This window comes from Garra rufa, chromosome 22 (assembly GCF_049309525.1).
Source record: "Garra rufa chromosome 22, GarRuf1.0, whole genome shotgun sequence".
Taxonomy (NCBI): Eukaryota; Metazoa; Chordata; class Actinopteri; order Cypriniformes; family Cyprinidae; genus Garra; species Garra rufa.
In genome coordinates, this window is record NC_133382.1 from 13,008,393 (window position 1) to 13,036,383 (window position 27,991).

The 27,991-nt window shown below is 37.3% G+C and overlaps 1 protein-coding gene across 2 annotated transcripts in view; it reads left to right on the forward strand.

The window, feature by feature from the left end:
- The window catches only part of grid1b (glutamate receptor, ionotropic, delta 1b), a 467,814-nt gene extending 440,313 nt beyond the window's left edge, over positions 1 to 27,501 (forward strand). Inside the window, exons 12-16 of one of the 2 annotated variants that reach the window (XM_073828690.1) lie at positions 5,979 to 6,174; positions 13,459 to 13,625; positions 20,241 to 20,481; positions 21,767 to 21,905; positions 25,338 to 27,501. In XM_073828690.1, coding sequence (XP_073684791.1) covers positions 5,979 to 6,174; positions 13,459 to 13,625; positions 20,241 to 20,481; positions 21,767 to 21,905; positions 25,338 to 25,735 — 1,141 coding nt within the window. In that variant the 3' untranslated portion in view covers positions 25,736 to 27,501. The remainder of the gene's footprint in view (positions 1 to 5,978; positions 6,175 to 13,458; positions 13,626 to 20,240; positions 20,482 to 21,766; positions 21,906 to 25,337) is intronic. The other variant, XM_073828691.1, reaches the window with a different exon arrangement.
- Positions 27,502 to 27,991: the final 490 nt, after the last annotated feature.

Consider the following 27,991-nt stretch of genomic DNA (forward strand, 5'->3'; position numbering starts at 1 on the left):
TTAAGTCAACAGTTTTTTTTTTTAAATTTGGGCTGTTGGGGCTAAAAGGCACAATAATTAACATGATAATTAATAGAAGGCTGGCTTTTCTATTTGTTGACATTACATTGTTAGATTCATTGTTAGAATGAAACCATCATATTTAAAAACATGATATCAATCGTCAATATAATAAAATATAATTTGTTGTTGCTACTGTTAATCTATATTAAGTTACTATGGGATCTCCTTCAATGCTTTCAGAATTTCTACATTTTTTAATTATTTTGTTTCTGTATTTTAAAATGTGTGCTATATTTTACATTAAATTTATATATTTATTGAACAAAAATGAGTTTATTCATCAAAATAGGCAGAAAATAGTACAAACTTTGCTAAAGTGATTGTTTTGAACAAGTATTAATTCAGACATTATTAAAAAAAAAAAAATATATATATATATATATATATATATATATATATATATATATATATATATATATATATGTATTATTTTAACCAAAGTATTTGTATCAATACTGTGTGCCTTTTAACTCATGCTGGTGAGCCTTTTACCCCGTACATACATTTATAAGCTTTTTAAACTAAATAAATGAAATGTATTTTTTAAACAAAATCTGTTGCTTCATAAATGTTCAATACAAATGTATATATATATATATATATATATATATATATATATATATATATATATATATATATATATATATATATATATATATATGCAATTATACACTTTGGGCACAGTGAAAAGCATTTTTTTTTCTTAGGGTGTGCTTTTAGCCCCATTGTGCCCTATGTTTTTTTTCAAAAATCCAATTACCTTTTCTTGTATGTAGTTATATAAAAACATATATTAGTTTTGATAAAATGAGCATACTGCTTTCCATTTGGTTGAAGGCCATGTGAGTGCCGAGTGAGCAGATACTGATCGAGTGCATGAACCTTTACGAACCTGAAGAGGCAGAGAGCATATTGAGCGTGCTCTCACCTGTGTCCTCTTTTTCAAGTAGCATTGAAAAGTCTATGATTTATATTTATTTTTATTTTTTTTCTCAGCCGGACAGCCAGATGGACAAATTCATTTCAATTCAATGAACAATTTCAATTCAGTGAATCATATGTCCCAGTGCTACTTGTTATAGATGACATTATAGGCGAGAGCCCTCAATACACTTGCTCATCTGTGCTTCTGCACATGCTTGGCATTTGTCCGGTATTGTTACTAGGATTGTAAATGCATTGTTGGGAATAAGTAAATAATCCACAGTACAAAAATAAATATTACAAAATATGACAGTAAAAAAATTATAAATCACGTTTTCTAAAGAGTGACATGGTCCAATAGTGACACCAGCAGTTAAAGTTACAGCAGGAGGCAACATCTCCTATGCCTCCCCTGACCCCATTAAGATTTAAAGCAGGGATAGGCAACATCAGTCATGGAGTGCCACTGTCCTGCAGAGCTACTGTAGCTCCAACCTTTAAGCCACTGGATGGCAAGCCTGCAACCTTTAGCTAAAAAAGGGTAACGGCTAATGCTAACACTTCCACTTTGGCTGGACACAGGAATAGAGACCAGAGAACATTTTGTTTGAATGAATGTCAAAGGAGGAGAGACTTCACATTGAATAAACAGCTTTTGTGAGGAAACAACTAATCATTTAATTTATCAACAGCCTATCGGGTAATCTTCAACATGTTTTACACTAAACGATAGTTTTGGATTGAACTATTTTTAGAGTTTACATCGAGAAAAAAAAAAGCCATTTTAAATGAGAAGTCACAGACTTTTTGCAACAGGTGAGATTCAGCTTATGGCATTTCTCATTTATTCCTATGGTATCCGTAAATAGCGACTGAGTGTCGCACAACCCTGACAATTCAGTGGTGTCAAGGCTGTAATGCGATTGGTTATAAGGTACACGTGGTCCAAGTTGACTGTTATGCTTTCTCCAGTAGTAAGTAATACATACTGTACCCTCTCATCTCCCAATAGTAAGACAATCTCTGGTCTTAGTAATCCTGAAGACATTCATTAGCTTGTTCAGGTGTGTTTGATTAGGGTTGGAGCTAAACTCTGAAGGACAACGGCACTCCAGGGCCGAAGTTGCCTATCCCTCCTATAAAGTTTTGCTCCAACCCTGATAAAACTCTCCTGCCTTTGACATTGATTATCTTGTTCAGGTGAGTTTGATTAGGGTTGGAGCTAAACTTTAAAGGACAGTGGTCCCCCAGGACAGAGTTTGCTTATCCCTGCCCTAAAGCGTGCAGTGGGTTAAGAGGGGGGAAATTAAGAAGGAATGGAAATAAGTCACATGCGAGGAGGCAATGCCTGCTGTGCCATGACTATGCTATGACTGGCCTATTAACCTTTACCCAAAAATTTGTCTGAATGAAAAACAATTGAGTTATTAGGAAAACTAATGGTAAATTTACAATAAGGTGTCATTTGTTAACATTGGTTAATCTATTAACTAACATGAACAAACAATAAACAATACATTTATTACATTATTTATAAATCTTTGTTAAGTTAATAAAAAACAGTTGCTCATTGGTAGTTCATGTTAGTTCACAGTGCATTAACTAATGTTTACAAATACAATTTCTGATTTTAATAATGCATTAGTAAATTAATATTAACTAAGAATAACAAATGCTGTAGAAGTATTGTTCATTATTAGTTCATTTTAACTAAAGTAGTTAACTAATGTTAACTAATGAGCCTTATTGTAAAGTGTAACCTAACTAAAAAAAAAGTAAGTATATTCATATGTCTTATTTATATGTTACATTTCAACTTTAATTTGCCTTAAAAACATTGTCTTTGAAAGTTTTTTAGTGAGAAACCAGTGAAATTAAAGGTACGGTCTGTGACTGTCATGACACATGCTATGTTTAACAAGCTTTGATGACTAATTATCCAACAGAACACCTGAACTAATAACATATAATAAATTATATGTACATGAAATATAAAAAAAATAAGAAAAAAAATTATAAAGCACTTAATGAGAAATATACAAACAGTAATTTTGTTTTTGTTTTGTTTTTCTAGTCAAGGTAATTATCTCAAGGCATCTTTTCACAGACTAAGTTCAATGTCTTTATGTCTCCTTTAATTATACTATCCCTAAAGGATTTTTTCTAATTATTCTCTTTATTCTCATTTATTCTGAAAGGTTTAATTTTGCTTAGTAAAGCTAAATTTGCAATTAATTATTTTACCATTTACCCAGTTTTTCCATTAAGTCGTTTTGGCATCTACCCCCTAGTTTTATGCAAACATTACTAAATTGTACTAAATGTACAAATCTAATTTAGATATTTTCTTTTAAATTAGACATATATTAGAAGTTTTTAAGGCCCTGACACACCAAGCTGATGGTTGGCCAATGTTGGGTCGTTGTTAAACGTTGGTCAGCTTAGTTTGTTATGCACCGTTGGCAGTAGTCAAACATCATTGTTTTTTGTTTGTCTTTTTGGCTAATTGAGCATGTTGAATTGATGAGAGAAAGACCTCTGATTGGCTGTTCAGTTTACCAATGGAGTAATTGCACAAGAAGCGAGCAAAGAATTAAAGCTCAGACAGAAGGCTGATATACTTTTATGACATCTTACCTGAGCATTTTAATATGCAAATATATTCAACAACCACCGCTACTTCTCTGATGTCAGCTTGATGTGTCAGGGCCCTTAGAGTAAGGTGTTAGACTAATGTGTATACTGTATAAATTATAAATTAGAATATAAATAAATGATCACTGTGGATGAAACAACAGCTAAAAATATGAGTATGTAAAGGTCCATTAGTCCATGAGGTCTATTTGTTGCACCATTGCTTTCAAGCTACAAAAGCATTAAACAAGTAGTCAATATGTTCTCTGTATTGCAAGTTATTTGCAGCCATCAGGGCAGACAACCCATTAGATAACACATGTCAAAAACCAAGGGTTCCAAGTGTTGGAGTGTACCAATTTACCTATACATATTAAGTTTGTGTATGGTAGAACTGATCAAATTTATTTAACGCAAAAATCCAAATTATGTACACACATGTATGTTTTCTGTAATTGAATTCTCTGTAATTTATTGACTCACACTCTCTTAGGAAAGTATAGTAAAGTTTAAAAAAGGAGGCAAATGCCCTTAATATTAAACAAATAAATAACAAGAGGCAAAAATGACCCTTAAATAATAATAATGATGATGATGATGATGATGATGATGATGATGATGATAATGATATAAACATACCTAGTTGTTGTATGCCAACTCTAAATTGGGAAAACACTTACTCACAGTAGACTGACAAGCAAACCGGCATTAAAGAGTGAAACGTTTCCTTTCACTGGCTTATGTTTCATCGGCTTGGCCTGACAGCTCCATTAGCAGTACAGATGACCCAGCATCTCACATTACTTACAGAGTTGTCTTTGGACTTTAAAGTTAGCTTTTGCCAAGTTATGTCCCTGTCCTGTTGATGTATGCTGGCTGAATTCAGGATGACTACTGTGGCACCATTAACATGATGAATTCCAACCTAGAGAAATTAAACAGAGCAACTTTAGGTTAAATCAGTCGAGCCAATGATTTTGCTTGTATTATCTTTTAAACTTTTTTTTTTTTCTAACAATGGTGGACCATGAATTTTAAATTTTAGGCCTCAATGTGACTTGAGCCTCAATGTGAAACCAAACCTAAATGAATGTATGTCTATGTAGATGTGATGCATTATACAAAATAATACATATTTTCAAATACACCTGAAATACTGCCTATCCTTCTCAAGACCAGCTTGAAGGCCTCAGCAATTACCTACCTGAAACACTACACCCACACAAAGAACAAGTATACAAACAGAACAATGTGTGAGGATTGACAGCGGATCAGAGAAAGTGTTGAGAGTGGTCAAGATGCATCTAAAAGTTGGGAAATGCTTAACTTAATGCAAATGTCAGATGAAAAATGCCGGACAGCAGCCAAGTGCTGTCAAGACACAACCACAACTTAATTATACTTGCTACAGACACATCCCAAAGTGGTGTGTTTTGAGTGGTATTGAGTGTGTTTCTTTTGCTGCAGCAGAGCACAGATTCACACTTTGCTTGTAAACATAAAAGAATAAATTCTAATTGCATCAAGTTTTTTTTTTCCCCACTATCTTTGTTTGTACACAAACAAAGTCTGCAGACAGACAGACTCAAGTCATATGTCATATATCTTATGTCATTATCTGACATGATTGTTTGAATTGTTCACAATTTATTTAACTTTCTGAAACAAAGTATTAAGCTACAGCAGTACACCCAATGACAAATAGTGTACAGTCAAACACTTTAACTAGGGTTGAAGAAAAGAATGTTTTCCTTACTAAAGAGTAAGGTTTAAGTAAAAAGTAAATTTCAAGTATATTTTAAAGTAACTGTAGCCTTGTGATTCTGGTTCACATTGCTACAAAAAAAAAAAAAATGGTTATTTTATGACAGGACATTATCCAGCAATTTTATGGACATTTCCATTCTCCCTAAAACACAACGCAGTGAAGTGCAAAATTTTAAATAAGGTAAAACACCTGAAACCTGAAAGTAATACAGAACATTCCTTCATATTAATACAGTACATTGTGAAGCTTGTGATGTACCTCTTGTGGTGTTCTTATGTTATTCAGCCTGAGGGTGGTGCTCTGATGTTTACTGAGAATGCATATCATAATTTCAGATGCAAGCATTTTCTCACATAAGCACTAAACTAAAAGACACTACAGAATCACAACAAATTGAGGTGTGCATGAAATAAGGCTGTGTACCCGAACATTAGAACATTAGAGAACACTTGTGTCTCTCAATCTTTATTAGTTCATTCTATTGCTCATAGGTTAGAGACTGAACAAACCTTAAACCTATGATATTTATACTTTTTTATTGGATCTTTTTAAAACGTCTTTCACCTGATCTTGTCTATCTATCCAACAGAACGTTTCAGGATCTTGCAAGGCAGATGGACTATGCCTATGGCACTGTTAGGGACTCAGCAGTGTACGATTACTTTAGAGCCAAAGGCACAAACCCGCTGGAGCAGGACAACACGTATGCAGAGCTGTGGAGGACAATCAGCAAAAACAATGGACAGGACTTCTCAGTTTCTAGCCCTTCTGAAGGCATACGCAAGGTATGAACATTACTTACCTACTCACTATATGTGACTGTGGACCACAAATTGTTGTGAAATTGAGATTTATACATCATCCGAAAGCTGAATAAATAGGCAAATTGATAGCTTTCCATTGATGTATGGTTTGTTAGGATAGGACAATATTTGGCCAAGATAGAACTATTTGAAAATCTGAAATCTGAGAGTGCAAAAAAAATCTAAATATTGAGAAAGTCACCTTTAAAGTTGTCCAAATGAAGTTCTTAGCAATGCATATTACTAATCCAAAGTTTATATATATTTACAGTAGGAAATGTACAAAATACCTTGTAAATCTATGGATCATCTACAGGAGTATTATCTATGAAACATGATCTCTATTATCTATGAAACATGATCATCGATAATTTAGACTTAAACACTGTATTTTTGGCTATTGCTACAAATATACCCGTGACTTATGACTGGTTTTGTGGTCCTGGTTACATACAAAGATTTATGAAAACAGAAAGACATTGTGAGAACTGTTTTTGGTGTAATCCAATTTTTTGGCATAAACTTTTAGCATAATCCTTCAATCTTTACCAATCTGTTATTTGCATCCAAATTTAGTCATTTGCAATTGATGAATTGTTGAGCCATTCCTTAAAATTCAGAGTCAGAAAAGTGTCTTTAGCTCAGGAGAAGAGTGAACATTTTTGGCAAATCAGTTGCTGTAATCACGTTTAACATTAGCAAATGAATGTGACAGACAGCTTTTCCTCAGCTTCCTAACTTCTTAATGGTGTGACTTTTCAGAGATGATAATGGCCAGAAAGAAAAAAAAGCTCTGGACATTGAGTCATTAGAGAATAAACTGATCCAAAAGCATTAGACAAACTTTTTCAATGACATGTAAAGAGGGGATGCGTAGAAAAAAAGGGGGGAAAGTATATTTAATTTAACTTAAAAGTTAAGTTAAAGTTAAAGTATATTTTCTAAGTGTACTTTGTGTAGTAGTAAGTGTACTAATACCAATGTTCTTGTAGTATACTTCTATACAGAGGTACAAGTACTTATATAAAGTTACTCAAGTAAGAGTAAAAGTAACAATCCTAATAGTTAAAGTAAAAGTAAAAATGTATCCAATTGAAAAATCTACAAGTAGTGAGTTACCAGTTACGTTAGATATGTATCAGCATCAGCATCAGGAATTAAATAATTTCCACAGGGGAATTTCTTCATTTCTTATTTGAGGGCAATTTTGTAACTACCTTATAACTCATAGAACTTATTAAAGGTTGAAGCTGCAATGACATGCAATGGCAGTTTGGTGTTTATGCTGATGAGAGAATTTGCAAATGCATATTCATCAGAATTCAGTCAGTGAGTGCGCAAACTAAACATGCTCAACGCTGCAGATCGTGCTTAAAAAAGGATTTGATGCAATGTAATGAAGCAAATCTACTATAAATGAAATGCCACAATCAAAACTTTTCATTCATTTCACTTTTTGCGGGGCAGCCGTGGCCTAATGGTTAGAGAGTTGGACTTGTAACCCGAAGGTTGTGGGTTTGAGTCTCAGGTCCGGCAGGGATTGTAGGTGGGGGGAGTGAATGTACAGCACTCTCTCCACCCTCAATACCATGACTGAGGTGAATCCCTTGAGCAAGGCACCAAACCCCCAACTACTCCCCGGGCGCCGCAGCAATGGCTGCCCACTGTTCCGGGTGTGTGTGTGTGTGTGTGTGTGTGTGTGTGTGTGTGTGTGTGTGTGTGTGTCATATCAGGACACAAATTTGTGTAATAACATGGGTATGACATAGGTATTACAAGGAGAGGGTGACTTATGAGGACATTGCCCATGTCCCCACTTTTCAAAAGGCTTATAAATCATACAGAATACGTTTTTTTGAGAATGTAAAGATATGCACAGTCTCCTGTGAGGGCTAGGTTTAGGTGTAGGGAAGGTGTAGGGTCATAGCAAATATCGTTTGTACAGTATAAAAACCATTACGTCTATGGAATGTCCCCACAATTCACAAAAACAAACGTGTGTGTGTGTGTGTGTGTGTGTGTGTGTGTGTGTGTGTGTGTGTGTGTGTGTGTGTGTGTGTGTGTGTGTGTGTGTGTGTGTGTGTGTGTGTGTTCACTACTGTGTGTATGCACTTGGATGGGTTAAATGCAGAGCACAAATTCCGAGTATGGGTCACCATACTTGGCCTCACATCACCACCTTTCCTTTATACTTTTCACATGACAGTTGATCTAGCATACCACTACTACAATATTACTTCAATGAAATCAAACGTATATCTGTGAAATCGTTCACAGACAGCACACACAGTGTTTAACTAATAAATATCCTCATTGCAGGCCAACAGTAGAATTTGCAGATTTGGCTTTAAATGACTATAGATCTTTGTTCTCCGTATTCTTAAATAACCTGGAACGAATGAAAAACTGCTTCAGAGGATTTAGTACATGCAGAGAACTAAACAAACTAAACAGGGAACTGAACAAAACTACAGTTTTTTCATTAGAAATGTACTCAAATTAAAGATACCCATCTTTGAATCTACTCTTAAAAGTACACATTTTGCAAAAGTTTACTTAAGCAAATGTAACGGAGTAAATCTACTTCATTAATACTTGCTTGTATATGTATATTCCAGTGCTTCTTGGGACTAAATCAGGCTGCTATTTAGTTTATAAAAGTACACTGTACTTTGTGCTACAAGAGAACATATTGTGAGTACACTAGTTGGTAACACTTCTTTATAGTGTCCGGGGGTTTAATAAAGACCTTCAGAAGTTAATTGATGTGTTTGTGTAAAAAAAATATATCAATCTTTAGCTTTCTCTAACTGAGAGTGGCGTTTTAGTGGATTGCGTAGGATGTAGGCATAGCGTAAGCTAGAGTGAGAATATGCTAGTCTCTCAAGAACCAAGTTTTGTTTATAGCAAAGGAAAGTCTCCTCTTGGCTTATATCGAAATCCTCAGAATTTTTTTTACAAATCTTCATTTTGTACTTCTAATTCATGACCTTTGTATTGTTTTGCTCTTTCTTCTGCACTTCCGTGTTTATTACTTTTCACAGACATGTTTCAATATAACTCCAATTGTATTTGTTTAAAAAAAAGAAAGTCATATAAACCTAGGATGATTTGAGCGTGACTAAATCATAGGGTAATTTTTATTTTGGGTGAAGTATTATTATTAATTTCCTAATTTGCTGCTTATTGATAGTAAGTAAGGAAGTTGTTATTGTAGTAGTTATTTTTAGGTATTGGATAGGGTTGAGGAATATAGATTATAGGCATGCAGAATAAGGCATTAATATGTGCGTTATAAGTATTAATAAACAGTCAATATGCTAGTAATAAACATGTTAATAAGCAGGTAGTTAATTAATAGTATTCCCTAATCTAAAGTGTTACCACAATAAAATATGCAATTAATATTCAGCTAACACTAAATATTACACTTTAGTATAATTTGTCATTGGTACAGTGTAATTATACAAATAAGTACTGACTAACACTAATCAATTAAGCACTTACTATAGGCCTGATTAGGCTTAGGGTTACAGTAGTACTTGTAGATAATCCAAGTTATCTTCTGCATTTTTAGTGTATCTCTGTGCCAGAATTACAGCACCACATACTGGTCTGGCATGTATACTTCATTGTTTTCAGTCGGTTTCAGTGGTTTCATGCGTACACAGATATTTCTTGAGAAGACGCCTTGTTTACGAATTGGATTAGATTGGATAGAGAAAGCTCTGGCTTCATGTGGACTGGTTCTAAAACTGATAAAAAGTGGAGTATGTCAATCCATCATAAATCCTCCAAACCTCTTTTCCACTGTAGATCAGTATGTTAGGAAACACCCTGCCCCATGTGAAAAGGGTTGCAGCTTGCTTCTGCACTGCAGCTACCCTCAGGTGGGAAGTCTGACATGCATCTCTCTGAAGAACCACCTACTGTACCCTATGGTGCTCAAGAGTGGCCAAACCAGTCATGGTTCCCAGAAATGGGGGAGAATTTGAGGAGCTCTTTTCCAAAACGCTATAAATCCATTTTAATAGTTTTCAGGAAAATTATTTTTTTTTCCTAGACCCATATATTTTGTTAATATTCAATTTATCCCGTTAAAATGGTCTGTTGGCTCATTCTGAACATGTTAAACAATGATTGTTAAATGAAACAACAATATTGTCGATCACATTCAAAGTTTATATTTATTTTTTTCAAAACGCTACAAATCCATTATTTTTTTCCAAAACATTGCTCGTTTATGTCTTTAAAAAAAAAACAAGAGAACATGCAACATATGACATAAGGGACTCATAAATTAAAAATTATAAATTAATATAAATCTTTATTTTTAATGCCAGTCTTTTCATTTGTTTAGACTTTCAGAGGCTGCCTTTCCACTTGCGTTATGTCCAGGAGAATTATGGCCCTATCCTTGTAAACCTTGTTTGGTCTTTCTTAAAACTGTCTAAATTTATTATCAGGTCGTCTGGTGACAGCATTAGTTTGTGTGTTTTAGTCTGAAAACTCCAGGGTTGCGTTTCATTGTAAATGGACCAAAACTTTTGGAGACTTTTGAAAACGATGGCGTGGCTGTCCACATTCTCTCTGCGTATCCTTGACGACCATGTAAACAATCACATCATGCTCGTTGCTTTAGCCATTGATATGTATAAGTAGATTCCCCTTTCGAACACTTCAAGCACGTCCTTTATCAAAACAATCGGGAATAGGGAATCTACCTATACACGCTACTCGCTAATGTAGACGAGGATTCTTTTCATTTTAAAACGCCGCTTTAAAACCAAAACGCACTAGTAAACAGTGACGAACCTTCTTTTTTGTTGTTTTTCTTGTGATTTTCTTTGTCTAGTCTGCGTTTTCTAACAACAGGTACAGGTATCACTACCTCATCCAGGCCATCAAAATTGTTAATCGAGTTTAAAGCTCTCATTTTGAAGACTGAACACAAACATCTCTCGCTTCAGGGCGCCGCCATGTTAGATTGCGTCGAAGGCTCGCCGAATTCTGATTGGTCGAGAGGATATATCGCATTAAGATTAAAAACAGGTTTGGCGCTTATAGCGTTTTGGAAACAAACTGCATCTTGCAGTACATTTTAAACACGGAAATACAGCGATTTGGCATGAAACATTTATGGAGTCGTGAATAGGTTCAGTACACTGCAAAATGGCATAATTAACTCATTTTTTTTTATTTGGCGTTTATCGCGTTTTGGAAAAGAGCTCTTCATTTGTTCCACCATAGATGATACTACTGAGAACTTTCTCTCAGGTGCAGAGCGCAATCTAAAACCCCACAGCTGGAGCTGTGGAACCTGCATGTTTGGCGGTTCTGCAGAGCCTGTCTTACACATGCTTACTGTCATAATCGGTAAAAAGATTCAAATTTTATACACTAGTACTGAAAAGGTATGAATAGGGGCATTTACTTGATGTTCTGAAATGGAATGTGAGTGTCAGTTGGAGCTCTAAATCTATGTTGCTGCTTTTCACCAAATCCTGTCTTTGTAGCTGGCTCGTCTGTGGGAGGCATGACTTAATTATAAAAATTGCTATCGGCCAATTGCTCCTGTATAGAGTTCTGATCAGATGCTTTCAGAGCCGCTCTTAAACCCAGGAGGAGTTGTAGTCCAAAGGTGCTATTTATGTTCTTTAGTTTTCAGGTGGCTTGCGTGCAAGCTTTCTTTCCCCCACCATTTAGTCTGGTGGAAGAACAAAAACTTCATACATTATGCCTGGTCTGGGCATTACACATTTATGCAAAGCGCACCCAGAGGTTTAGACTGTCAAAGCTTTTTTTGTTTTGTTTTGTTTTGTTTTGTTTTTGGCGATGTGCAAAACAGAGACTTTCATGCTAAATTGTAGACAACATTTACCTCGCCTTTGAATCACAGGGTTTACAGTGCCCTATTGGAGTGAAATCCCACCCATTAAGGGGGATAGCTTTCCCTTGGGCATAAGCGAATGGTGTATTTTCTTCTTTGCTTCTACCTGTGCATTTCTAGCCCTCTGTTTTAGTCGTGTATTGTCCGTTCTCTTCTTTATTATGGTTTGCTGCATGCCAGTGTTGTTTTTCTCTCCTGTTTTTCTACGTGTTTGGTTTTTGAATTTTGTTTCAAAATAGAAATATACCCCTGTGATTAGAACCTGTCTCAAATCTTCATTGCTCCTGCAACCAGCTGTGACATCTAGACACTTTTTTTTACCATTTTACCCATTTACCAGTTTGGTCGGTGCAAGTTACCATAAAATGTAGCCTACCTGGTGGGGGGGGGGGGGGGGTTGTTATTAAAAGCACAATAAGTGTAAAAAATAAATAAAATAATGAAATTTGGTACCCTTATGCCAAACAGTTAATTTTCAGACATAGCCACAGTTTTTTGTAGAATACATTGACTAAAGAAGCTTTGCTGATTACATTAATTATTTGTATGTCTTTTATAATTAATGTTTTGATTTGTATACCCATAAAAGTGCATTTTAGATTTTATTTTCTCAAAAATTTTCAGTGGACTGCCTAGCACCTTGTAGACTGCAGGGAAATGTGTTTACCATTTAGCATCAGTTGTTAACATTTAGAACTGATAACAGATTGTCTATACAAGAGGCTTTTCTCTCTAGTCATCTTTTAAAAGTCCTTAATGTGCCCTTTTGAATTGAACAGCGGACATTCAGTGTCAGTTTTTGAGAAAATCAAAGAAAACAACTTTGAAAAGATCAAAGAGGAAGACTGGAGGAGTTTGTGGAAGAAACTTTTAGAGTGCATAATGAGTTGAGCCTGTGAAATCCTATGAATCAGCCAATGAGGGCAGGTTTAGATCAATGATGCTCCTTTTAACGAGAAAGAACTCAATAGATTAGTCAAGATTAGTCCAGAGTCTGATTGCAATGATAAAACACTTAAACACTAATAACTTTTGAGGATAAATAATGATCCATTTAATTACTTTTATTCTATGAAAGTGATGTCGACATCATAGCTATAACAATAACATTTTTTTTTCCTTTTTTAATATAGGATAAATCATTCACAGCCTATCAGAATCCAATCTGAAATCTAGTTTGAGCATTTAAAGCGGCAGACTGCATAACTGCAGCACACACTTATAATAAACAGTTAATGCTAATATAATTATCGTTTATGGTGTGATCAGGTCTTTATACTGCAGTCCCACCTTAAAAGATAATTGTTCAAGAGTGTTGGTCAGAAATATCTCTTAAAAACAAGCTTTAAGAATGATGTTTTGTTTATTTCTTGCAGGCCAAAAAAGGACCTTACGCATTTTTGTGGGACATGGCTGTGGTGGAGTATGCAGCGCTGACAGATGACGATTGCACCATTACTGTAGCTGGCAACAGCATGAGCAGCAAAGGCTACGGCATCGCCATGCAGCATGGGAGTCCTTACCGAGACCTCATCTCCCAAAAGTGCGTATTGCGTATCATCTTCCAACTAAAACATATGTTTCACCTCGTAAAAAATAATATGCAGATGACGTAGGAAGTATCTGTTGTCATAATTTTTGGATGATCATTCTTTGGGAAATTTAATGATTTGTATGGTGAAGAGTTTTACTCTAGCTACTACTAAAACCCATGTGTCATACAAAAATATGAATGAGGCTAAATATCCCACATAATTCCACACATTTCTTAAATAGTAGTATATATTCAGTTGTTTTGTGTGCTTCAGTTACCAAATAAATGACTCGCAATGTTACAGGTACTTTGAGTCTCCTACAATCCACAGCCGTTCTTTATTACACACAAAGCCTTGATTTGACATTACCAATTGTTTATTGGGTTTAGTTTTACATGCATTGCAAATTGATCCCTTTGTGAATCTAACAGATGCCAGCAGACTGTCTAAAGCTCCACATAATCACTTGTAACCAATTAAGATTGTTAAATTGCATTGTCTTTGGATTTCATTAAGCTGGGTAATGATCTTCGGTTGCCTTCTCACTCACTCTGTATTGATCTATCTAGAATATATTAACATGACCCAACCACCAGCAATACCCAGTGTCAAATGTTGCTGGATTTGTCTTGTGTTTGGACTTTTATGTTGTAGTTCTTGTCTAGTGTTACAGAACAGCTGAACATGAAACAAAGGGAAACTGAGGAAATCATACCCTTAACTATACCCTTAAATAGGGCACTATTTGAGGGGACAGCCATTGGTAGTGGTGTCTGAAACCATAGTGGATATTAACAAGTGCACACATTCAATCCCATAACACACCACAACTGATGTAGACTCTTAAAAATAAAGGTGCTTTAAAAGGTTCTTCAAGCGATGCCATAGAAGAACCATTTTTGGTTCCACAAAGAACCATTCAGTCAAAGGTTCTTTAAAGAACCATCCTTTTCTTACTTTTTTATAATCTGAAGAACCTTCTTTCACCACAAAGAACCTTTTTGTGAAACAGAAAGGTTCTTCAGCTGTTTAAGGTTCTTTATGGAACCATTTAGACAAGAAAGTTTCTTCTATGGCAGCGTGAATCACCTTTATTTTTAAGAGTGTACACTCAATGGCTAAAGAATACTCTGTAACACTTTATTTTAAGGATCAGGAATTAGACAGTAATTAATGACTAATAACTGCATTTGTAAATGACTAGTTATGGACTTGTATGCCATTACAAGCTATTTATAAGGCCTTTATTGGCTGTTGTCTTATGTTGGTCTTAAAGACCCTTTATATTTGTTTCTGTCCTAACAGTGTACTAATTAGCTAAACATAAAACAAACTAATAGCTTGTATTGTGCGAATTACAAACTTTATAAGTTCTCAGTACACTATGCGAATGTGTAGCTTATAAGTATGAAATAAATATAGAATAGGAATTTCATCAGACATTTAAATTTAAGCAGACATTTAAGCTGAAAAACAGTTACACAATAGCAGTCTTCTAGCAGTTGTTCCATACTAATAAATGATTAATAAACAAAATATTCCCCATTCCCTTAATTTATTAACAGAGAATAAGCACATTTCTCACTGATAAATGTTGTATTACTTCAGATTATGTTCCCTATTCTAAAGTAGAAAAGAAGCATGAAAGATTGCAGTGAAGAATTATGTCTTTATTGTTTGATGGTTCAACAAGAGAACAAACTATAGATGAGACAAACTTTCATGTCGCTTTTCTACTTTAGAATAGGGAACATAATCTGAAGTAATATTGAATGTATTAGTGAGAAATGTGCTTGTTAGCTATTAATAAAATCAGGGAATGGATAATATTTAATTTATAAATCATTTGTTAGTATGGAACTGTCACGGGTTGCAGGAGGGTGAGGAGCATCAGGGAGAACAATGGAATCCGGAATTTCAAACAAACAACTTTTAATAAAACAAAAGGGAGAACACAACCTCTTCACACAACATAAATGACTTTAAGACAAGACAAAGAAACTCAGGAAGGGAAGCACTATAAATACTAACCAAACGAGGAACTAATGAGGATAATTAATAGACACAGGTGAACAGAATGACCAATTAACTTAACAAGAACAGGAAACAGACCATAAAAGGAAAGACAGGAACTAAGGCAGGGGGAAAACACGGAACATGGATTGTGACAGATAGCCCCCCTCCCGGTAGGCGTGTCTCGCGCCATGACAATACTACCAGGGAGGGAGGGTGGGCGCCCTGGAGGCTGATACGGGACAGGGATGTGGTGATCTGGGAAAGCCTCCAGGGTGGATCAGAGAGCCATGGCGGATCGGGGATTTCTTGGGGAAATCCAGGGCGTAGTCTGCCCAGGGGATCATGGGAAAGCATGCTGGAGGTGACGCCGGCTCTGGAGGGCGCTCAGGAGAGAGCTCGGACACTGGAGAGCGCTCTGGAGGACCTGACGCTGGAGGGCGCTCTGGAGGAGCGGGCTCTGGACGGCGCTCTGGAGGAGCGGGCTCTGGACGGCGCTCTGGAGGAGCGGGCTCTGGACGGCTGGACGACCCCAGCGGAGATTCAGGAGGGCTGGGTGTCTCCAGCGGAGACACTGAAGGAGCTAGCTCTGGGCGAGCGGTCACTGGAGGGCGCTCTGGCGGCGCGGTCACTGGAGGGCGCTCTGGCGGCGCGGTCACTGGAGGGCGCTCTGGCGGCGCGGTCACTGGAGGGCGCTCTGGCGGCGCGGTCACTGGAGGGCGCTCTGGAGGACTAGGTGTCACCAGCAGAGATTCTGGACGTTCCGGAGAGAGTATTGGGGCCGTAAACTCCATTGGGAGTGCCATGTCCATAATGTCAACAATCTGTCTCTTGGCGGGAAACTCAGATACGAAGGCCATCTCGGCCAGGAACTCAGGAATGGAGGCCATCTCGGCCGGAAATTCAGGAACGGCGGCCATCTTGGCCGGGAAATCACGAACAGCGGCCACCTTGGCCGGGAACTCAGGAACAAAGGCCATCTCGGCCGGGAACTCAGGAACGAAGGCCATCTCGGCCGGGAACTCAGGAACGAAGGCCAACTCAGCCTGGAAATCAGGAACAAAGGCCATCTTGGCCGGGACTTCAGGAACAAAGGCCATCTCGGCCGGGAACTCAGGAACGAAGGCCATCTCAGCCGGGAACTCAGGCGGGACCGCCATCTTGGGTGCCGACTCTAGCGTGGCGGCCATCTTGGGGTCTGCCCGGTTAGAACGACGGGCCTTGGAGTGTCTTGGGGTTGGCAGGTGGCCAGAACCATTGGCGAGGTATGTGGGGGGTCCAGGCGAGGGGTGAGCTGGTGAGACGTGTTGGGTTTCGTAGGGAGCTGGATGTGGAGACTTACAACCACTCTTTATTTCTTTAACCTCGATATTAGAGCCATTTAAATAAAGAATGAGGTTGATTAGTTCAATCAAGGAGAAATCACATGTGGGGAAGTCACATCGGATTGTCTCCTCATCCAGTCCCAACCGAAACACAACAGCAAGAGAGACGTCGGGCCAGCTCACCCGATGAGAGAGCTCAAGGAACTCCTCCACATACCTCTCCAATGTCCGCCCACTCTGCCGTAGCCCCCATAGCCTGTCCTCAGCCTCAGTCATCTTAAATGTGGTCTTGTCTTCTGTCACGGGTTGCAGGAGGGTGAGGAGCATCAGGTAGAACAGGTAGACAACAACCAATAAAGGCCTTATAAATAGCTTGTAATGGCATACAAGTCTGTAACTAGTCACTTACAAATGCAGTTATTAGTCATTAATTACTGTCTAATTCCTGATCCTTAAAATAAAGTGTTACCGAATACTCATAATGCACTGTGAAGGTCTTGATGAATGAATTCCCTCGTTTTGCCAGAAGATGCAGCTGAATCATCCATCTATCCACTTTCCAAATTGCTGGTCCAATGTGAGTACAGCATAATATCAGGTATACATTTTTGTATAATTGACTATTATATATTTTAATATTGGTTTATACATGTTAGTTTGAATGACATTGACAAGATAAATATTTTCATTACTACTGGAGCTGCCAGTTTGCAAAGTTTTCTAATGATTATTAATCTATCCAATAGTGGCAGCTCCTCCGGCCACTCAGTGTCCAAATTTGCTCGTTCGTTTCCATTCATTCCTTCAACTGGTCTATATTAATGGACTAATAGTGAATTAGGGTATAGGGGGTGATTTTGACACAGCACAGGGCTTAAATTCACAAGGATAAACGAGGAGACAAGGGACACCAAGGGACATAACCATGGGCAATGAAACAGAAATTAAACTACAAAAGACTGCAATCCAGCACAAGCAACTCAAACACAAGACAAAACTGGGAACATGTAACACCCAACACTTGCAATGATCACAGATTTTAATAGGGTCATCACAAGTTGATGTGATTCTTTAGGGTCTGTGAAAAGTCTACAACATACTTTGGTTAAAATGTATCAATTTGTCAAAACCAGCTCTTTTCACAGCAACCTATTTCGTTGCATGTCCCTTTAAATGCTAATGAGCTCTACTCACCCCGCCCTTCTCTTATGTGAGGTGGCGAGCCATCCTGTTTACTTTAGCCACATTTAGCTGCAAAACTTGCTGACTAGCACATTATTAGAGAAGCTGATTTGCAAAGATTCAGAAAAATACCTTATACTCACTTTTTCTATAGGTAAAGCTGGATCACGGATGATTCACATTGACTTTTAGAAACATTGACAAATTTACTTAAATCAGAGGGCGCATTCCTTTCAAAAATTAAAGAAACGTTAGTACTTTCGTGGAAGCAGCCTTGATCTGTGTGACGACACACAGCCAAGAATCTAAGAATGGCTTGATTTAAAAAAGGGGACATTATTTATAGGGACTAAAAAAATACCACTGGGTGTATTTTTATCATTAGAGGGTGGTTGTGTACACACACTGCCAGCACACATTTATGTTCAAACAACATGTAAAAGTGAGTTTTGCATCCGACGACCCCTTTAAAAAAAATTAAATATCATGACAAGGGTACTGGAAATCCAACCTGTTGGCTCATGGTAACTGAGATTCAAATCCTGCTGCCAGCTGCATAAAACCCTCATGTCAATTTTATTTGTTTATAATTATAACTAATGATTAAAAACGGCAGTTTGTTTGTTTGTTTGTTTTTATTTTTTAAGCTCAAGTGAGCTAGCAATATTGTGAAATTGGGCTGTGCTCCCATTCCCCCTCACTCACTTCTACTTTCCAATCTATACTCTGTCATCTTATAAAAGAATGGCAAAAAATCTCCAAAAATAAAAAATGCCTTGGGCGACTGGGGAAATGCATTCTGAGGCAGCTGGGAGGAAGCTTGCAGGTTATTACCCAGTGAACCATAATGTCATCTCCTCTTAAGTGAAGAATTCATCTTACTATTTTGCTTTGTGGCCCATCATTATCTGTTCTCTCCACCACTCTCGTCTTTTGGAAACCCCCTTGCATGTTTCTGAATGTGACATTTTACATTGAAGAAACTGAAACACCTGCATTACTTGTGGAGGAGCACTTCACTGACAACAACAACACATTTTGTTTTATCTTTTCCTTACTTAAACGTCCATACTTCCATTTTGTGTGTACCAACAAATAATAAAATGTATTAAACATTTAACCAAGTAACTTTTTGCCTAAGGTGAGGCATTAAGCTGCAGTAAGTGCTTTTTTGTGCATCTAGTGGCACCAAACAGAACTGCAAAAATAACTAGATTTTCTAAAGAAAGAGTATGTGGAGTTTGTCTGTAAAAACACTGTATTTGCTGAGGTAGTTTTAGTGGTGTTATGGATAGGTTGCTAGGTGGTTGCTTCGATTGCCATTGGTCAACAATCAGACAGCCCTGCCCAAACTTACACACAACTTCAAGTTTACTGGTTGGCTAAGGCTGGCTGTACACTAGACGATTTTCAAATCTTAACCGATTTTTTTTAACCATGGGAGACCACAGACATGAAGACAGTTTCAGCTGATTTTTAGCCTTATAATCCTCTGAACGCACACACTAGACATTTCAAACAGACCACGAATCCACACACTTGTTGATTGTATGAACGATTTTACAGTGACACAAGATCTCGTGGAAACTCAAAAGAAAAACAAATTAAGAAGACAATCATTGTTGTCAGCTGGCTCTCCTGGCGCGCATTCTGTTTCATAGCGAAAAAACAAAGTATAAAAAATAATATGGGGGATGTATTCTGCTTTTGTGGCATGTTTGTGGCTGCTAGGTTTCAGCTATAGAAGTACGCAACATCCGGTAAGTGACGCTTGCTCGCTCTCGTGACGTCAGACGCAGCCCAATCAAGAACCCTAAATATTAAACATGTTTGATATTTATGATTTGAGTTCAGGGACGATCAGGAGCAGGTAAATAATCATAATGACAGAATAGAGGATGTTTTGGACAAAAAAATCATTTGTGACAAGTTGCGAATCAGAGTCACACCCACCGATCGTTCGGGGGTGCAAATCGGGGTTAAAATCGCCCTTAAAATCCTCTAGTCTGCGGCCAGCTTAACATGCACAGACTGCTTTAAAAACATAAGAGGAAAGGAAGCAACTTTACATAAAATAAGTGCATTCCATATCATTCTTCACAGGATTCTGGAGTTGCAGGAGAAAGGAGACCTGGATGTCTTGAAACAGAAGTGGTGGCCTCGGACTGGCCGCTGTGACCTCAACAGCCACAGTAATGCCCAACCGGATGGTCGCTCGCTCAAGCTGCATAGCTTCGCCGGCGTCTTCTGCATCCTAGCAGCGGGGCTCCTGTTGGCCTGTCTGGTGGCCGCCCTGGAAATGTGGTGGAACAGCAATCGCTGCCGGCAAGAGCAGCCCAAAGAGGTGACCGAGCTCAGGGCGCGGAAGACAGAGCAGGGAGAGGACACTGCCACACTCTACTTTAAGGATCCCGCAGCAGACGCGAGCCCCGATTTAGTCGAGCTCCAGTACACACAGTTATAGGTGTGCCCTGATGAAATCAAAATTGGTCCCCTCGCCCACTTAACAGATTTTATTTGTGCTTGGGGTGTGCACAGTGTCCTTGATGAAGCAGGCTTTACCTTCTAGAATGTCACATTTACTAATAAGCTGTGATTGTAGACCATTTCAGAACACAAAAGCTTTGCTTCAGAACCTAGTGAGTTGCTGTGTGCTATCTGCATAAGCAACCTAAATGGAACCTCAGCAACTCTTATAGTTCTCATTGAGCTCATTGCAATGCATTTCAGAAATATCTTCTCTTTAAACAACAAATGCATTAACGCTTTAGATTTTGACCAAAATAACGATTCTAATCTTAGTTTTGGATCAGTTTTTACACTGTGACATGTGTCTATGATGCCTTGAAGTGTGTCTAGGCAGACATCAACAATGTTACTATATTCCATCAGTTACATGTTTCTTTGAATCCAAAGTAAGAATAGTATGCACTTTTTGCATTCCAGAGTCTCTATGGAGTCTAATTCATATTACTCTTTTTATATTAAATCATTTGAACATCCAAATGATTATCATTTTCAGCTGAAAAATACCTCAAATACAAAATTATTCCAGAGCAACTTGCACCTTGGCAGTGGCAAAATATTAAAAAAAGATTTCCCAGTATTCTACACCAGAAAATTCCTTAGCTCTTTGACAACTTTGTTATGTTCATCTCCTTAATTTAATCTTTCTTCCATTTAGTGTTTTTATCAACACTTTATACCTTTTTGTGCCTTCATGATGCAATTAAGTGTCTAACTTTACTGCTCTCTTCAAATCACCTACTTCTAAATATCTGAATAATTGCTTCACTTTATAACCTCTTATATAAGCCTTTCTAAATCCTCATCCACTGCCAATGAAAATGCATGTAATAGACTGGAACAGGGTTGATGTGGATCCGTAAACTAAAGTGTGCGCAAATTGGGTGCTTGCATGAGTCTGTCTGCTCGGGAAAAAAAAGAAAAGGAAAAGAAGAGCCACCCCAAAAACTTGACTCAAACCCCAAACAGTCAATAATCCATAGTAATTTAGTGTGTGACATCCTGTTGCAATTATATGTCAATGTGGACAAGTTTTATGGATTTATTTATCTCTATATTTTCTATTTTACATTTATTCTTCATTTGTTTATGATCTCATGCAGGTTACTAAGGATTACAGACTGGCAAGGGTTTCTGGTCCATTGACATATAATGATATTGCTACTGCTTCATCGGAGGGGAGCAAGGACATTTGGACAGACAGAGAAAGAGACTGGGATGAAGCAGAAGCTATTGACACAGGTCAGAATAGAATTGTAGGCCTCTTCTTTGATTGGCTTGGAATTAACCGGACCAGATGTAGAAGCCATCTAACATTAAATATTTATTTCTTTATTTTGCGTTTTAGTTGCATCATTTAGCAGAATCACCTTCAAATTCGTCTTGGGTTTAGGAATGACACCTCTGCTTTTCTTGCTTTAACCATTTTCTTTTTTTAACGATTAGCACAATACCACATTAATGATGATAAATGATTTTCCAGTTCAATCAAAATTAGTGTTAAGCACACTTCTGCTGCTTAATTGGTAGCATTTATTTGTTGAGACATTACGCTATTACAACATGATTATGAACATAATTCAATAAGAGTTCCACTACTTGTGGCGGTGATGATTTAATGTGGATCTTTCATGAATCAGTGATGTATGTGTATGTAATCGCCCTATAATTTAAATGACTAAACACACAAAAAAAAAAAAAAAAAAAAAAACATAAATGATACAGCATTGCAAGTAGCATTGGTCATCACAATCAGAATAGGACTCAAATTTACACTTTAGAACCATTTAGATTCTTAACAAGACCTGCTATAGTAAGAACGTTTTTGCATGGAAATGATTGCATGACCTGAAGCAAATTCAGTACTGTCCTTATAGACGATTGGAAAGCTTGATGCTCTGGTTTTGATTAAAAGATTTACCTGTTCATTATCATCATTATCATGATGATTGAAAAGCTGAGTTATGGTTATCTTCACCACCAGTTCACTGTTTGCAATAATGAAGTGCATGCAAGGTGAACCTGAACCTGCGTTTTTACTTTCTGCGAAGTTTGGATACAATTTAAAAGTCACATTTTGCCATCTGTTGATTGACTATGGTGAAATGACTAAACAATGAACAGATGCACTCTTTTATAGGACAAGTGACCTCAGAGAATTTGGGAGTAAATTTGCCATTTCTGGCTTAATTTATTATGCAAAAAGTTGTTGGTAACCCATTTTGTGCACATATTTAGTTTGGAAGTCATTGCATCTTGTTAGAAAGTTATATAATGCCCGGTCACGCATATTTCAGCACATCCAAATACACTAATCGGATCTGAAAATATTGCATCCCTAAAGAGTCTGAGCTCTTTGCAGTAACCTACGCAACTCTCCACTGGAAGCTATGAAAAGGTGGTTATAGTCTGACAGAAACCAGACATGTTTTGGAAAAACACATAATTGAGTGTTTGTAGCTGAGGAGGAGCACTCAGGTTATTTTCCATCAGTTCAGTTCTTTTTTCTGAGTTTTCTTGTTTACTTTTTTTTTAGTAAACATCTGCATTTATATATTGAAAAAAAAATGTTACGTCATTATCCCCTAAGATTTCACCCATCTTCCTTCATTACTTAAGACAAATAGGATTACTGAACTGCAAGAGATTGTGGGAAATGTGTGGAAGCATGTATCCCCTTGGAAATATTTGTAAAGACAAGTCTGCTTCAACCTAACATGACATACTAATTTACCCAGTGCAATTGCTTTTCAATTCAAGCATTAACTCTTGACCTATCCCTCCCAAAAGCTTTATTACTCTCTAATGTGTCTTTGCATTTGACGCTGCAAAGCTTCATTAAGCTATATAGTTAAGAATGTTCTGAGAGCTTAACAAATAACTTTGTGTAACAGTTTGTAACCTTATTATAACAGTGGTGGACTCTGGAGCCAATCTGTATTTCTTCTGCATGATTCCAAAAAATAAATATTTAAAATTAAAATGTAGATTAGCAGGGACATGGATTAGTTGGGACCTATGGGCTAATTAGGTCTCTCTGCTTTGGTTTTGAACTACTACGTCCATTTTCACATTTCTCTACAATGTAACAGTTTTATTATTTGATCCATATATACACTGATTCTAATCAGTACTAGAGAAAACATTTACAGATGAACTTGTTTTTTGCATATACTTTATCTGAGCACATAAGCCCACACCTACCTTAAATCTAACCAATTTCCAACAATATAAAGCATGTAACAGGCACATAAAATTAAATTAGTCACAATAATTCATAATAATAAATCAATAAAATACAATACTTTTTTTCAATAAAGCAGTGTAATGTAGATAAAATCTGGATATTTGAGTGACACAGTGGCCTCCTTTTTTTTCATAAAGCATGATAAAAATTTATAATCATTCAAGGTTTAAACTAAAATTTGATTCTCTGGCCTAAGACGTTAATTATGTATGCTCCAGAAAGTATGCTACAAACAACCTGATCTTACAACGAAAGACACACCCAGAACATATTAAGGTACATTTGGTATGTTTTATGTGATGTTGGTTTTGTACATGTCACTGCAGTTTTGACTAGAAATGTCTGTTGGAGTAGTGCTATAACTCCAATGGTCATCCTAAATCCATCCTAAATCCAATTCCATGCCAGCCGAGCTACAAAGGAAGTTTGTTATATCTGGTATTGTGTCCATTTTTGACCCCCTGCCAAATTATTACCCCCTCTTGAAGAAATCGCTACATGATTGCCTAACTCTAACCCCTCCCCCTCACCTAACCCTAAACCTACCAATACGAGGGGGGTAGTAATCTGGCATGAAAGACATGAAGCTATAATTATAACTGTGTGCGAAAACGATTACAAGTGCTCGCTGTTTTACCACTTCTAGTGTATATTTCCATTGGAAACTGCAGTGATATGTACTTATTGGTACGTATTTCCCACAGGTATGTTTTGGTCATGTGATCAAATATATATTAAGACAAAAACAAAATAAAGAGAAAACTTAGACTTGGCATTGGGGAAGCAACGTTAGTCTTCATCTGGTCTTAATTTCCCCATACTTTTTTCATTTTTATAATGCAAATGTAGGTTTTACATTTTTTGTATTTCGCATTGTGGTACAAGTGAATAGTCAGTTTAAAAAAAATTCACATTATATTAAACATTGCGTAAACCAGAGAATGCAGCAGACACTTACGTGTAAAGCATGTAAAATTGAGCTTGAAACAAATGCTGAAAATAAATACTAAATTGTAAAAGTATATAATTTCAAAATGCATGCTGTGTTTTAACTGACAATTAACTGCAATCAGAACCATTTCTGTACGTTTTAATGTTGATGTCTTTTATGAAATGCAGGCTGGCTCCAGCTCTAATGTTGTCGGTGATGTTAATTGTAATGGCAGGATTAGTGTCATTCGAGCATTATTATTTTAAGTGCCCACTGGCCAAATTTGATTTCAAGGTGCACATTCTATAAAACCTCTCTTTCAAACACTATCATACTATCTGAACTTTCCAATTGGATATTTTTTAGTAAATTCGCAACACACCCTGCAGTAACTCAAATAACCCTTACTTGCATGGAGCTTAAAAGCAAAAATCCCATCCTGGAACCAGCAGATCTCAGCCTCTCTGTCCCTCCTTTCTTCTCTCACCCTCTCTAGGACAAGGAGGTGAACCTGGAACAGGTGCATCGGCGTATGAACAGTCTTATGGACGAGGACATGGCACACAAGCAGATCCCCGCACCATCTATCGAGATCTCTGCCCTGGACATCGGCAGCATGCCACCCAGCCAGCAGCGGGAGGCTGTGCGAGACTACCCGGGCACGGGCCTGTCTGTGAGCACCTTCCTCCCGGAGCAAGCTCATGGGGTGGGCCGGACGCTGGCCCAGGGTCCTGGCAGCACCCTACCCCTTCCTCTCAGCAGCTCCACCATGCCCTCCATCCAATGCAAACACAGGGCTCCCAACGGGGGCCTGTTCCGACAGAGTCCCGCCAAGACGCCCATGCCAATGTCCTACCAGTCAGTACCAGGAGGACCCATCCCAGAAGCTATTGAGCATAGTACATCCATCTAAGGCCATCGTCACCATGGACTGCCTCACAATTGCTTTTCAAAGGAAGAAAGCCGAGGTGCAGTTGGAGCTTTGAAAACTGTGGCAGTGTAAAAAGAGGGGGGGGGGGGCGTACGTAGAGATTTTTATTATAAAAAAAAAATGAAAACATGAGAAATCATTTTTTTCTTGTACATATTTGTAAATACTGAAAGAGCAAAGTAAGTAAAAGTGTATTTTGAATATTCTCAATTTTTGAAGTTGAGTTACAAAAACAAATGAACAACAAAAAAGGACATATAAAAATAATTCAAAACGACTGTTTGAATGGCTTTGTGAATTTTGTTCTCTATGGGTAAAGACTCAAATTCATTGTGATTGTTTTCTAAGTGCCGAAATAAAAGATGTCTCTCCACGTTTTGTTACTAGATGATCATACACGGCTGTAGGAACCCAAAAGCTGAGCGCTGATAATTATGCACCCCTTTTACAGTCATAAATCTTCTTCAACCTGCAAACAGTGAGGCCATTTTAATTTTGCTTCCTTTTTAAATTTTGGTTGTTAATTACTGATATAGATTTATGTGCTTGCATCGAGGTGATGTTCTTTATGGGTTACTGAACAAGCAAAGGCTAACCACTCAAAACAGTATAACAGTATAGACTTGTGCGGAAATGTCTTCTCAAACAAGCTAAATCTTTGCAATCATGCAACAGCACTGGGTAAAGCTTTTTGTTTTGTTTTATTTTGTTTTGTCTGTGTTTTCAGACTATTTTAAGACTATCAATCTGTGAGCACAACCAGCCCAGAGAGAACAATTATATTCCTAAAACAGAACAGAACAGCATCACTTTAATTTGTCACACATCAAGAACATTTTACACCAGTTCATGCTGTCAATCAAGAAAAAGCTGTATTATCATTGCTTTTCTGATATTCTGCCAAAACCTTTTTTTTTGTACAACTGTGCAACATTTCACATGGAGTATATAGGCAAAAAAAAAAAAAAAAACTTGTATATGAAATGATTTACATAATTTACGTTGTGATTTTTTTTTCCTAATGAGTTGCAAGGGGAATATGAGATTGGTGCAAATGAAGCCATGTTGGTACGCCCACAACTGGACAAACATCTCTTGCAGGCAATTCTAAATACTTCAAACACACATAAGAATTATTTTTTACTGTACAATTAAACTTTTACATTTCTTTTTACATGCTGTTTTTTAATAGTTTTTTCAGGAGGTTCGGACCAATTATGAATCTCAGCTGTGTTATGTTTGTGACCTAAACCAGAACAACCTTATACACTCCATTTACAGCTACCTGTGCGTATTTTCCTGTTGCCATTCCACAGACCCTCTGAAATCTGCCGTTCATCAACTCACAAAGAGAAGGACATTTGTCAGCGTGGAGCACATAGACCGGTTTCCGAGAAGATTTCATCCTGCACATGCTTGTCAGTCATAACTCAAGGTTGTATCCTGTATATTTTGTACAAGTCCAAGTAGTTACTAATGTGAACCAAAGTGATATATTACACTGTGTAACACAACCTGTGGCTTTGAGATGCCGACGGTGGTGGTAAGGATGTGTAATTCGTAGGGTTAAGTGTCTTCACTGCCTTACACTTGTGCCCCTTTGATTTCAGAGAAAAACATCCAATATTCCATGAAATATAACAGTATCATAGCATAGTCTGTAACATTACATCTAAGGGAGACTCTTATTTTATTTATGAATATGCTGCTTGGAGTTTCTTAATCTTTAATAAAGAAATATGGTTTACATTGTTTGATTGATGCTTGAGTAATTTTGAAGTTATAATTTAGAGAAATACTGATGTTTGTTGATGCCAGTAGGGTACACTTAAAGATACAACTGAAGATGCAATATGTAATTATAATCGTCTAACGTTTGTACCTTAGTATCTTTTCTTTCCTCATATTTCTACTTCATTTGTGTGAGAAATTCAATTAGTTAATGGCTTATCAAATGTAGTAGAATACACATCCACAGTTTCATGAGGAAAATAGTTGTTGGATGTAACCGGACTATACCATATTTGTTGCAGTGATGTACTAAACTTCCCATATTCATGGTGCAAAGAAACATAACTTTATTCAACAATTTATTCTCTTCTATATCAGTCTTTAACCCACATTCAAGACAGTACCATGACGAATGAGTCTGCATTCCTGCTTGTAAACAAGGCCATGCATTGTAGTACTCTCATGAACGTGCATCCCAGACTGACATG